Source organism: Falco biarmicus, chromosome 1 (genome assembly GCF_023638135.1).
Source record: "Falco biarmicus isolate bFalBia1 chromosome 1, bFalBia1.pri, whole genome shotgun sequence".
Taxonomy (NCBI): Eukaryota; Metazoa; Chordata; class Aves; order Falconiformes; family Falconidae; genus Falco; species Falco biarmicus.
Genome location: NC_079288.1, coordinates 19,825,251 through 19,838,959, shown reverse-complemented (window position 1 = coordinate 19,838,959; position 13,709 = coordinate 19,825,251). Strand labels below are relative to the sequence as shown.

Here is a 13,709-nt window from a genome sequence, read left to right as displayed (position 1 = left end):
ACACACAGCACGAAGGCATCTCCCTCTCCACGTTGAATTATACAGCAATGAAATCTGCTGGGGAGGAAAAGTAGAGCCAAGGACAGAGGAAATGACATGGATTCCAGCAGGTTCCACTCCCTGATCCTCCGGAAGGAAGTTTCTTTCCTAATACCCACCTCCACAGTGGATACGAAGCCTGTCTGGAAATGGCTCATTCAACACTGAAGAGGAACAAACATTCTCTGTGGCAGAATTAAGAGGTTTGGCTGTGAAATATGAGGTGCCCATCCCAAAAAACGTGTACAACAGACAGCAGAAAAACCTGGCCTGGGCCAACTTCGTACAAAGATCAAGGTTAGACTAACAAAAAAAAAAAAAAGCTCAAGAGAAATCACTATCTACAGCCTTCACCCTGCTCTGGGAAATTTCCCAACCCTGCTATTAGGCGTTTCACTTCTTTTACCAATACTGCCAATTCTGGCAGCATTCTCATCTGAAGTGCAAACTCTCCCTCCCAACACCACTCTGCAGCCCTGGATCATCAAATCCATGGCCACGAGAAAGGACTAATGTGCAGCAGCAGGAGGGGTTTTGGTTACACACAAATCCCTGGCTGATCAGCACCAGCAGGAGAGGAAATGAGGAAAGAGTGACTGACAGGGAAAGGCAGTTTCTGGATGATTGTACTTGGTTTTAGAGTATGAGAAGCTTGTTGGAACTTGAAGCCTCACTCCCCTCACCACAGTGCCTCTCTGAACACTGGGATATCACACAGGCATAACACATTGATGTCCTTGTAGTGATCCCACCTCTGATCCACCACGATACTTCTACACACATTAGCACCAGATGCCTGTTACCGGAAGGAGAACATGTCGGTGTCTCTCCCATTCAAGTAACATTAGTCCCTGCCTTGTTCTTCACAGTTAAGTCAAACCACCAACGTGGTCTAAGAAGAAAAAAGAAAAAGAAAGAAAAAAAACCCCCAAAAAACCAAGATCAATACCAGCTTCTGGAAACTCCTACTGATAGCTTAGCCTTCACCTTCTGGGTGAAGAGACAAAAGGTCAAGCTGCATTGGAAGGCAACATGTGGGTTCTACACAACCTGTGCGCACAGGCTAAACCAGTAACCAGGTCCTGTGAGCTCTGCCGAGCTCCAGGAGCTTTATCACAGCAGCACTGAGCATCCACAGAAGATCACAAGTGCAGGCAAGGTGCAACAGCATTTCTGGTTGGATCACTAAAATAAAATAATAATGCATGAACTGGAGCCAAGAAGGTTTTTACCAGCATTCTAAAGTATAAAACAGAGCTTATAAAAAAAGATAAGTGCAAATAGGGAGGGTGCACAACTGGCAGCAAAAAAAGCCAGTGCTAAGCTGCATGGCTGAATGTCACGTCTCAAACCCAGAGAGGCTAGGAGTGTGGTTTCAGTGTTTAACCAGTTTCAACTGCAGCCTGGCACTCTCTTACTTCCTCTGCAGAGAAGTCTTCTCACTGCTAGGGGAAAGAAACCAACCTTAACCACGCAAAACAAAACGGCTAAAGTAAAAATAAAGCCCCAAGGTGGTTTGGTGACCGAGGTTATATTAGGAGACAGAGGGGTCGGAGGCTGGGGAAAGCACTCAGAAATACTCATGCTACCAACCAAGAAAGAGATTAGAGAAAAGAGGTAGGGCAGAGAATTAATGCAAGTCCAGCAGCAAAGAGGCGGAGGAGCCTCTTTCACACGCCACCAGCTCCCCCATGCTCAAAACAATTTGTAAACTGTTTCCTAAACACAAAGGAAAAAAACCCCAGACTTAGTCCTGACCTCCACAAATGAGTAACCAAACCCAACAGCTTCCTGCAAACTTGCAGAGGCAAAGAAAAGAGGCTACCTGGGCAGGAGAGAGGGAACTCCAGGTGTCTCCCTCCCAAGTCCCGCTTTGGGCACAAAAATTAAGGATGCGACATCTCTTGCTGCTTTTTCAGGTGGGTGGTGGATAAGGGACAGAAATAAGGGCAGCCTTTACCTGCCTGCTAACGCCTAGCATTCCCACCCCAGAGCTTCTCTGCTCATTTTTTTTCCGCAGGGGAGGCTCAGCAGAGGCTCACAGCACAGCAGAGGTTGGACCAAACGCAGCAACAAGCAGCAGGCTGGAGGGGAACCACTGCCTTTCCTTAACAGCAAGGGCAGACCATAATGCAACAGTCCACAGACGGGACTGCACCAGATACTAGAGAGCACCTAACTGCAGAAGGGACAAACCTCCTGACTTAACACAAGCCACCTTCCTGTGACAAGGTACCGATGGCAGCCTGAGCCAAGGCCTTGCTGTAAGACCTTGTGTATATCCCACTACTGGCTTGTATGCTGAATAAAACCAAGGGGACACTCCCTTCTCTGTCCCGAAAGGGCGTCCCCTCCTTTTGGGGACACACCTATGCCACCACTCTGGTGCAGCTCTGATGTTTAACTGGTGTGAGAAATGGCTTCAGCAGACAGCCCACTGGGCATCTCCAGGCACTGCTGGCATAGTGGCTTCCATTCCCTCCACCCTGCACAGGCATAAAGTGTGGGTGAAAAATGCCTGAAATTATGCCAGAGTCTGCACAGGCTTCCAGGGCGTCGCGTACAGCCTGCAGGGTTACTCTTCTGGGGAGTCATATCCCAGCAGCAGGGGGAAGGCAGTCATCACTGTGCTTTCACACTGCCCCTCTAAACCACAGGCCCAGCCCCAGCTGCCCAGACATATATTTTTTTTGGAAGCCTTTGATCTGGAAAATAAAAAACAGACCACTCTGAGCACTGTGCCCACCTGAAGCCATGGAGATAACAGGTGAGGGAGCCCTGTGCTTCAGCCAGCAGGGATTATTCATGACAGCCTGCATGGCAGAGAAAAGACCAATCTTTCGCTGTCCTGAGAAAAACTACCCAGCCAGGCTGGAAAGTGTAGAGAAATGATCCCACCAGCCTGGTAGCAAACTCAGGGGCAGACACCCCAGAAACAAGCTCCCCAAACAGCCTCTTACTCATGCATCTGCATGGAAGAAAAAACATCATTACAGCAATATATCATTTCCACTTTTTCCTATCACTTATTTCTAGCCATATGTAACAGGAAAGAGTTACAAGGTTAAAAAAAGAGCAGAGATTGAAGGGAGCCGCTCTCAGTAAACAGGGATGTGTCTGTGGTGTATTTGCATAAGCAAAGCTGTGCCATGCTCACAGACACCAGCTACACACCACAGCAGCCTTTTAACAAACCAGACACTCCTAGGCACCAGCGGTAGTGAAATCAAGGCAATCCCAACTCTGAACACAGGTCGCTCCCACTCCCATGTGTGACTGCTCCAAGCAAAGGTCAGGCTGATGGAGCAAAATGGCCAAGAAACCCCCACCAGAACTGCTACCAGACTAACACGAGGTTTTATCCCACTGCTCCCTAGAAGCACCCCTCTCCGGATGCAGAGCCCAAGAGACAGCTCCCCCAGCCGAGAAACTGTACCAATGGAAACCAGCCAGGAGAAGGAGCCAGCCCAGTCACCCGAGTGGCTGCTGCCCAAGAGGAACAAGCGCACAAAGCAGAAACAACAAATACCACCAAGGAAAAACAGATGTGAAACATGCAGGAGCTGACTAGGACAGCGACCTTTTTCACTAAGGACACATGGCCTCTATTGAGGCGGTGACTTGGGCAGCCTGGAGCACTGGGAAGTCCTCATGCACAGGCATTCCCAAAAGTGCCTTCTCCACCCCTGGACTGCAACTGGGCTGCAGAAGTGTAAGTGGATGCAGCATCATGGTGTACAGGTGAGGCAGGCAAAGTCAGAAATAAAACTAAGCAGGCAAGAAGAACTGAGAAAGACATAAGATAAGAATCCTTAGAGATGTCTCATCTCTGAAAGAAACAAATTACAGTAAATTTTTGAAAACAGCCCCAACCAGGCATTGTTGGATAAGTTCCCAGTTAGCTGAATCCTGGCCCAGAGGGGAAAAAAGCAGGACAGCTCTCACAACCTCCAGTGCTTTGAGAAGACAGTGCCCTCCGCCAGCTGCAGAGGACCACTTCCCTGCATGCTTGGCACTCATGATTTTCTAGGACTCAGGAGATGGAAAGAGACGAAGGGGTCCAAAACAGACCAGCACTACTTATCTGAAAGAAAACACAAATAATCACACAAAGATAAGCAGCGCTTACAACTCTGACATCGTCATTCTGTCTCCTGGTACTTGCACCCATTACCAGCACAGAGCAACACCTGTACATGTAATAAGCTTTCAAGACAAGTAATGTAGGTAACAAAGAAGAAACACAAAATAAACCCTCTCTCTATATTCAGCCTATTGAGAGAACTTTAACCTCTCTTTTTTTTTTTTGGTAGACCTCCTGGTGGTATTTACTGCTTACTTGTGGAAATCCTGATGCACTGTCCACATTCCCTGCCACTAAGAATAGAGCCTGTATAAAGAAACAGAGGTTAAAACCTGCTCTAAACTTCAGAGCTCACAATTCCACCACAATTTCTCTGCTACTGCAAAGGGGTGGCTGCTCCATGGGCACCCAGCACCAGGCAAATGCAACACCTCTGTCCCTTATCAGCAGGCCAAGGGGTGGAAACAGGAATGTTCCTGCAGCCAACACGCAGGCCTGAGACAGCGGATCTTGACTCTGACCTTAGATTTTCCTAAGAGCTTTTTGGGTGGCCCTACCAAACTTTTGATGGCTCTACAAGACTGACCTCTCACAAAGAGGCAAGGAGCCTTAATTCTTTAATGAGGCTAAAGTATTCAGACATCTGGAGAGAAGTATTATTCAATTACTGTCTTGCCAAGGGAAAACCTCTCTTCCCTAATCTTAGCTATGGCTATGGAGTAATCTTTTATTAGTGCATGCATGCTGTGTGGTAACACAAGGAAGTATCTACTGCAGAGCACAGGCAGTAGGCAATAGCAACTGTGGGAACCTTAACTCAGCATTTCCTGAGAGGAGTGATTAAAATCTCAAACTCAGTGTAATATTAACACTTTCTCAAGAGACTGACAGCACACTTGCCCTGTTTACCTTACCAATTCACAGCCTGCACTGTAAGCTGTATATGGTACTAGCAGATTTAAGATCAATACAGACCCATAGCAAACGAAATCAACGGCAGAGAAGAAATTGCAGAGACTCAGCTCTTCAGCTCACTTTGCCCTGTCCAGCTGTTTTTTAAAAAGAAACACAACAGCTCATTGGTTCAATCTCCATTTTTGCATTTCTTATTGGAATCCCCCACAAAGCGACCTGACATTGTCAGGTAAGCAGGGCACTGGGCCAACCTGGACTCTCCTGCCACCACACACCTAGAAACATGCAACGTACAAGAGACCACAGAGAACAGCCATTCACAGAATGAAACCCCAAAAGGCTGCAAACATAATGGACAAAACCCTAAGCACAAAACAGCCAGTCTGCAACTCAAAACACTTCTTCAGCTCGGTGTGAAACTGTCCCACACCATGCATGCCAGCAGTGCCAAATCCAGTTACTGAGGAAGGGGCCAAAGATACATGTCCCTTGGTGTGGGCAGACATTCTTCCAGTTCTGCATCCTCCGAGAAAAGATGATGTAGCAAACTGTGAGCTATACCAAGCCTCTACCTAAACACAGCACAAGGCAAATTGCCTGCTCTGCACGCCACCTTCCCTTGTCACAGCAATGGCTGCAGCGTGAGCTGGCCTTCTGCAGACATGCCATCACACTTCACTAACTCCATTCAGTTGGCTTCTAACCCTAAAATAAAGTAATGATGTTTCTGTTTTCATACAGGGCTGCATAAGATAAAATAAAGTCAGCACTGAGAAGAGACATGCAAGCATACGCAGAGCAGACTCTCTGCTCGCTGACGGGGACGGCGCGCACATCAGCAGATCCTGGGAGAGTAAACATTCACATCTCCCTGCCAAGCGTGCCACGTAACAGGACTGGCACCTAACCGCCTGCACAATGAAGAAAGTGACCACTGAGGACAGAAAAGATCTCAAATCAATTTCTTGTCACCTGTAAAACAGCCAGCATCTCCACAGTAAAAATACCTTTGACTTGGGCTGGGTTTGAAGCAACAGCCTCCGTTTTAAGGGTGCAGCGAACCTCTCCCCCACATTTCTGCCCAGCACACATCCAGAGCTGGTAGGGTCTATACTTGCAGTGTTGTATCTGCTTCTGGAAGCTGAACACTTTGCCATTCTGCCCTGCAAAATTCCCTTCTCTAACTCAGAAACAGTTGCCATAAAGACTGATGTCTGAGGAGCTACCTGTAGAGCACAGCTGTCAGTACAGATGAGAAAACAGGGCTTGCCTCAGCCTTTTCAAGGGCAAAAGCTGGCAAGGAAGGGACCAAGGAGGCAATGACACATTTACACTCATTTCCCCAAAATGACACGTAAGCACTGGCAGACATCCCCTGGGAGAAGAGCTGTTCCCTCCCGCCCGGCTGCGGGACGTGGGGCAGAGGTGCTGCCAGAGAACTGCTCCCTGTCCCTGGCGCAGGCAGGGCCCTTCCAAGGCCAAACAGTGCCGCACAGTGGCAACAGGCAGCCGGCTCCTCTCCTCTCCAGAGCAGGAGCCGCACACCACCGAGAGGTGCAGTGAGGAAGAGGGTAAGAGGCCATAGCTTCACAGAGCAAGGAGTCCAGAGACTCCCAAAGAGCTGCTGTCTGTACCCAGCTCACAGCTTCACAGCTCAGGAGCTTTGGCAGTGACAAAAGATTTAAGGTTTGCTTTTCACCTCGTTATTTTCCATCCAGAGCAGTTCAGTGACACGGCCACAGCACAGTCCCATAAGCAGCTGTGCCAACACGAATGGAGTGCTGCACCACAGCAGGCACAGGCTGCCTGAGCACAAATACCTAGGCTGCCAAAACCAGCAGTGCCCAAACCTGGGCCCCCAGCTCCCCCCCGCCCTCTTGCCATTATATTTCTGATCAGGCAACCTCTCCACGATCAGAAAGTTTGTGCTTTCCATGAATCAACATTTCAAACAGATGAAGAAATCAAGAATAATGGCAGTAATCAGACACACGATCTGTACAGGCATCGCCAGCAACCTGCACTTCAGAGAGCACAGACACCACAGAAAAGACCAAATGCAAGCTCTAGCAAACAGCACTGCACTATAAAAAACAAGAAATTGCTGCCCCCCACTTTGCTAGCTGTTACATTGCCTCACATGGGAGCGCTGCAAAAGAGAAACCCCTAGTGCCTCAAAAACACTCACAGCATCTTATGCCAAAGCATCTTCATCAATGATTTATGGAGAGGCTAAAGCTTGGCACGTTCTTTTCAATGATGCTGAGGAAGCAAAGGTCTCCAGAAGAGAAGCTGAGGGGAGGGAAAACAACCAAGGGCAGTAACATCTTAAAAATGCTGCAACGATGTGCCAGAGCTTATCTTTCAAAACCCCAAGACTTCACCCCAGTTCCACCCAGCTGAAGTCACAAACTAGTTATAAAAGTGCAATCGTATCTGAGCAGCCCAGGGCCCCGCAGTATGCGGAGAAGGTCTTCCCAGTTCTGCTAAACTCACATCCTTAACAGCCATTTTAGGACAGGCAGCCCAGAGCTCCCTGGCAAGTTCTCTTGCAAGCTGCATGTGCCAAAGCAGTGCAAGAATTCCTAGAGGATGAGCTCCCAACCACCACTGCATTTGCCTGCATTCCTGTGCCTGACAAACAGAGTTCACTCGGGCTCCTCTTGCAAGGTACACAGCTCCAACGGACCGACGAGACATACCAATAGTCAATTTTTTTTCTTATTCTTGCAAAAGAAAGGCACGCTACTCTGGCCTCTCAGCAGAACAAGTAATGCAAATATAACACCTACACTGGAAATTAAAAACATGGTTTTCACATTCCCAGTGCGAACCTCCAATCATCTGGCACGGGGACAAGTGACCCACTTCCAGAACAAGCCTCAGAAGTTACAAGGTCACTATTAACCCTGGTCTTCAGCATTTGACCTCATTTCCCACCAGCAACCTCACCCAAGTTAGAGCCCTCAACAGAGGCATTTTACAGCATCTTCTGTTTGTGCCTCTCCTATTCCATATCAGCCACACCAGCGCACGCTGCCAAGAAATGGATGGTAACAACATGCCTTAAACATGAGAGGCACGAGGTCACCAGCTCCTCAGCCTGACCCAGGCACAGATCCCATAGGGGAAGCCAAAACACTGGAAAATTTAGCAACAGGAAAGCAAAACAGATCCAGTGTCATTCCACTGCATTCCAAACACATGACACTAAAGCCAACTGCCGCCTCCTGCAGTACTCACGTCGCTGGGGCTGAGGTTCCCAAGACCGTTGTCCTGCTCAGAATCCCTGCCGGACTCGTGGCCCTGGGAGGAGCGGGGGTGGGAGGGATGGATCCAGATCTCCAGCCGTGTGGCATCATCTCCAACTTGTCGCAATGTGGGCTTCTTGCCCTTCCCCCGGCGGCTGGGGCTCAGATCCAGCACCTGATGTTTCCTCTGCTCCATCTGCTCAGCCTGGGCAGACAGGACAGATTCAGATCACTCAGGGATCAAAGTTCAGGAAAAGTAAATAATTCCATTTGTATGGAGAAATTAGCCCTTTCCCCTGCTTCAGAACCACAGTAACTCATTGACAGGTCCAGAATTCGGTTTCTGATACTACAGGACAATGCAGATGAGAGGTTTTCAACCCCAACGGCTCCAGGACAAGGGAAGCTGTGTGACAGCCAGCATGCCGTATCTTTGACTTGGGATGACCCTCTGGGGCACAAAGGGACTGCAGCCTCTCTGGTCCACCCTCACAGGTGTGGGGCACCTATGGGACAAGGCAATGATCATGCTGCACACCACAGCAACTTGCTGAGCTCAGCTGTTCTATAGTTTGAGACCCAGAAACGAGACTCAGATGCTCAAACAACCCCAAAAGCAGTCTGAGGAGAGGCAGAAAGGACACTACCACTCTGAAAACTGCCTCTCAACACGAAATTTCTTAGAAGTAGACAGGTGGTGACTCCAAGTCCAAAAGCCACCATCACCCTCTGCTCTGGATCACAGCTCTCCAGCACAGGACAGTTAGCACAGGCAGCTGTAGCATCCTGCAGCCCAGCTCCAAAACTCACCTTGCGTTTCGTCTCTTCAAACAGGCTCATGAGGCTCTCCTTGGCTGTGAGGATGGGGTTGCTAGCAGCCAGACTGCGCATGTAATAGTAGACAGCATCCAGCTTTCTCCTCTGCAAAAACACAACCAGACTCAGAGCTGCCACTCATTCTGGGGCATTCAGAGCCAAGCTCCCGCATACTTGCCATCCCTGTCCCTCCATACGCATGCCCTCTTCCTCAATACTGCCTGGGACAGACAGACATGCCAACAAACCTTATGACAAGTAGGACCTTGAACGCTCTGTCCACATTCACAGCTACCTACAACCCCCAGCACAAAGCACAAGCCCTCTGCCAGGGTTAGGGAGCACAGGTAAGCTGTGGACTCGCTTACCCCAGCCTCAGGGCTTCTACAGAAGCCATCAGCCCAGAGGCTCACACAAAACAGTCTCTCACCAGACATCATGGCAAAGGGCAAAGGTATAAATACTGAATTCCAGACAGTTCAGGAAATAACTCTTTTCAACATTACTACGAATATGGAAACTACTCCACGTGAGTTTTACAAAGAGCAGAGGCCCAGGAAGACTAGGGGGTTTGCCAGACTTCTGCCTGTGGTGGGGCAGGACACCCCCCTCATTTCAGCCTGCTGCCAGGCTAATCCCCTCGTGCTCGGAGCAACTTTCAGCATCATTTCTCCCACAGGCTGGCCACAGGGAATACTGTCAGAAGGCAACCCCCAGGACTTAATGCTACCAACACACACAGCCATTTAGGGTTTTGGCCACATGCTGCTGGCCTTAGAAAACACCACAGAAGGCAGGACACTTCACTGCTCCAAGCCCCACACCGGGAGTCAGAAAGGTCATTCCCAGCCATGAAGGAAATGCACCTCTGAACCCTGCAGTTCTCAGCTGCTCTGCTTTACACCAGCATCCTTCAGTGCTGTGAAGAGGCAGACCGCTACCAGCTCCTGTGTCCCAGCCTGATGCTTCCATTACCTGCTGTCACATTCTCCTGGAAGTAAGTTTTCCTGCACGGCCACAGCAGCCAGCTAAATGGAAACTTCAAAATTGCATATGAATGCTGCTTAGACCAGTGCCCACAGGTTCAATGAAGATGTGGCAAACAGTAACAGCACCCTCATGACAGCATGGTCTTCAGCACAAAAATCTCAGGCAAAACTTTAAACACAACCCACTTTTAAAACATTTGCATTCAGCCCACAGAACAGTCCCCAAAATGCCAATAGCTTGAGGGAGTAGCGTGTATCTAACAAAGCTGCCTGAAGCCACAGCAGCTGGAATCCACACAGCACATCCTGCCATCAGCTTTTTTCTTTTTGAAAAAAAAAAAACAACAACACACATCTGGGAACAATGCCCTAAACAATGCCTTTGTCCACCAGATGGAATCTCACAGCCATCCCAGAGGCTCTCCCGATGCTTGGTACATCCTTTCATGATGAGCGTCTTACCGTGTAGATGGCCAAAAGCGCCAGCTGGTTGTATGGGCGGCCGTTTTTGGGAGCAATTTGCTGTGCCTTCAGGTACCAGCTGAGGAAGAGGGAAGATAAAAAAAAAAAAAAAAAGAAGGGCTTACTAAAAGGACATCAGGTTGCCTTCCTTGCTGTTTAAGGGTGCAGAATTCCCCTTGCAGTACAGCATGAGCAGTGCTGCAGGGAACAGGCCCTTTGCACAAATGCCCTCTGCCTGCAAAAGCATGCACAGGCAGTGAGCCTGCACCTGGCCTGGAGAGGCAGTTGGGGCAAAGGTCAAAAGAGGGAGCAGATACAGCTGCAGAAGGCAATGTTCATGGCTCAGCCTGAAGATGAGCATTTAGCCAGACCCAGCAAGCACTGTCCCCTGTGCAGCCTCTGGCACAGAGCATAGGCTATTCAGGGAACATTTCTCTCTCAGTCCCCTTTTTAGCTCCATAGCAGCTGGGACCAAACCCCCCATGTTCCTTAGCTTGCACCCCATATTTTCAAGATACTTATCACAAGAGAAGACGTATCTGTTCAATGGCAATCCATTCATCCCTCCATTCTTCTCCCAATCTTCCCTCAATTCCATTATCCATTTTCCAGCTTATTTCACGCCACACTGATCCGTCAATACTGTTCAGACATATAATGAACCCACTACACTCCCTCCAGCCTCCTTCAGATATCAAGCATACCCCACAATGTCCACAGACCCCAAAACTGGCAGCTTTCTTTGCCCTGACCTCCAAATTTCCACAGACTTCAGGGCTCCATCCCCCATGCTGTGCTCACTTGCCCCCACACCAGTATTCGCTCCAGAAAAAAAACATCAGAAAGACAAGAGTGACAGGAAGCAACAAGTGCCAGGAACTCCTGATGCAGTCAGTACATATGGACACATATAGAAACCTCTCCTAGCTGAAAAGCTACCAGAAAATTCAACAGCTATTCTGCCAGCCTCAACAGCATAAACCCTCCCTGCTGCAGGATCAGCACAGGACAACTTCTACACTAGATGGCTGGAGGATGACTAGATCTGCTGACTTGCTCTCTAGGACAGCAAAACAGTCTGAGCTACAGCTTCCAGCTTCACAGGACTGCAATACAATAAAAAGGAGTGGAAAGACTTCTTTGGCTAGAGGCAAGTTTAAGCGTGAAATGAGACAAATCCCTTGTAGATAGAAGAAGAGCTGTCCCCGGCGCTATGGTGAAAAACACAATACCTGCGTGCCTTTCCGTAGTTTGCCGTGTCATTTGCTTGTTCTCTGTATCGGCAAATGTCCCCTTGACAAATCATACACCTCTGAGCACTGATCAGCGCATACTTCACCTGGAAAGAAGCATTCAGTACATCATGTGGGACATCGCAGCCCTGGCTCACCTGCAGACCCGGTGCGTGCACAGGGACTGTAGAGAGCTAAGAGGAGGTCACTGACACACTGAAGGTCTCGCAAAAGGGCAGCAGAATGAAATGACAAGGCTCCATGGCACTGGTTCAGCATTTCTAGGAGCAAGCCAATCCCCTAAACACTCCTCTCTTACAACAATGTCCCATCTCTCTCCAAGAGAGAGTTGTTCAGCCCATGACCAATTTGAGGACAGCTGTTAGACAAACACATCTCTCTGGGAATGGAGCTGGACTAAAATATCCTTCCCCAGCTGTCCCTCACACCTGCCATCACAGCTCAGGGCAATATGCTGTCAAGTGTCAGGGAGGCAGTGCAACTGTTAGCTTTCCTTGTTCATTATTTTGGATTCCAAGCAGAAAGAAAAGTTCAATATCTAAGGCAAAGTCAGAGTACTTTCCCTTTATTAGCCCTGGTCACAGAGCTGGTACAAAAAGAAGTTCTTTGCAAAAGAAGCTAAGAAATGTTAATGCCTCAGCACTGGTTCAACAAGTTCTCTAGAAGCTGAGAAACATTCCCTGCAAACATACTGGCACCGGTTTGGAGCTCAGCTGCCTACCTCCCTCTTGTCAAGGGCAGCACATTGAGTTCAGCACGTTGCATATGATTAACAGGGTAAGAAGCCTCCAGAAGGAAGCCAACCTACCATTTTCCTCAGAGGCTTACTGCGGATGACCATCCCGTCCATATAGTCCTCTAGCTTGAACTGGTACGACACCTGCAACTTTTGGAGTAGGCCATCAAAAAAAGAAGTGCCCTGCAAAACACACACATACTTAGCTGTTACAATCTTTCGGATGATGAGTATAAAATCATCACACCATCCCTACCACAGGCAAGAAAGAAGCCTCCTCTCCCTGAGGTTTGGCTATTCAGAAACAACAAGGAGGTCAGGGGATCTCCAGCCTCAGAGGTTTTCAAGACTGAGCTAGACAAACCAAGATTGACTTGATCTAGTGTTTGAGGAGTCCTGCTTTGAGCAGGAGGTTGGACTAAAGCCCTCTAGCAGTCCCTTCCCACCAACCTAATTCTATAAAACACATCCTCTCGGATCTGTCAGCCTACCTTCAACAAAGAGTAAACTGAGCTGCAGTTTAACACAATGAATTTTAAGCAAATGTGATAAAGATGGCACAAATACCTCCTTTTCATTTCTCATTCTGTTTACTTCCACTTCAGGGCATTTGTTTCATTTAGCTTAAATCAATTTCTAATTAACATAACACACCGAAACAAGCCTGGTTTAAATTATAACAGATGTCCACCTGGACCTACACCTGCCACACTAAACCATAATCCGTCTGAACATTCTCCTTGCACAAGGATGGCTTAAGGCACACAGAGATATGAATAGGATCAAGAAGACTACTTGCCCAGTCACACCACCCCATTCCAAACACCAGCCAATCCCACCCAAAGGTTTAGTGGAGTCTGGGGATGTTTCACTCTTCTTACCTCATCTAGAAGCTGGAGCAGTTTGTTCCGAATTTCTTGGGCATTTTCACCCTGAGGGTCCTTGAGGAGCTGCCGGAATTTCTCTATCACCTGGTAAAACGCATTCTTCCATAGCAGCTGGTCCACATTCTGGGTATCAGAGAACTCTATATCCATCAGGATGCACTGTTCATACAGCTGTAGCATCTCCATCCTACAACAAAACACAATTAGCGGTCAACACAACAGCAACTGCCCAGCCTGGGCCTGAGCTGCCAGGGCACATGTGCCAAGCCACCTGCTG

The 13,709-nt window shown here is 48.6% G+C and overlaps 1 protein-coding gene across 1 annotated transcript in view; it reads right to left on the bottom strand.

Annotated features, from left to right (window-relative positions):
* Nucleotides 1-13,709, bottom strand: part of SMG6 (SMG6 nonsense mediated mRNA decay factor) — a 115,655-nt gene that overhangs the window by 96,966 nt on the left and 4,980 nt on the right. The window contains 6 exon segments of the mRNA XM_056354174.1: nt 8,282-8,494; nt 9,100-9,210; nt 10,557-10,635; nt 11,789-11,895; nt 12,618-12,728; nt 13,427-13,619. Of these exon segments, the coding sequence (XP_056210149.1) occupies nt 8,282-8,494; nt 9,100-9,210; nt 10,557-10,635; nt 11,789-11,895; nt 12,618-12,728; nt 13,427-13,619 (814 nt within the window).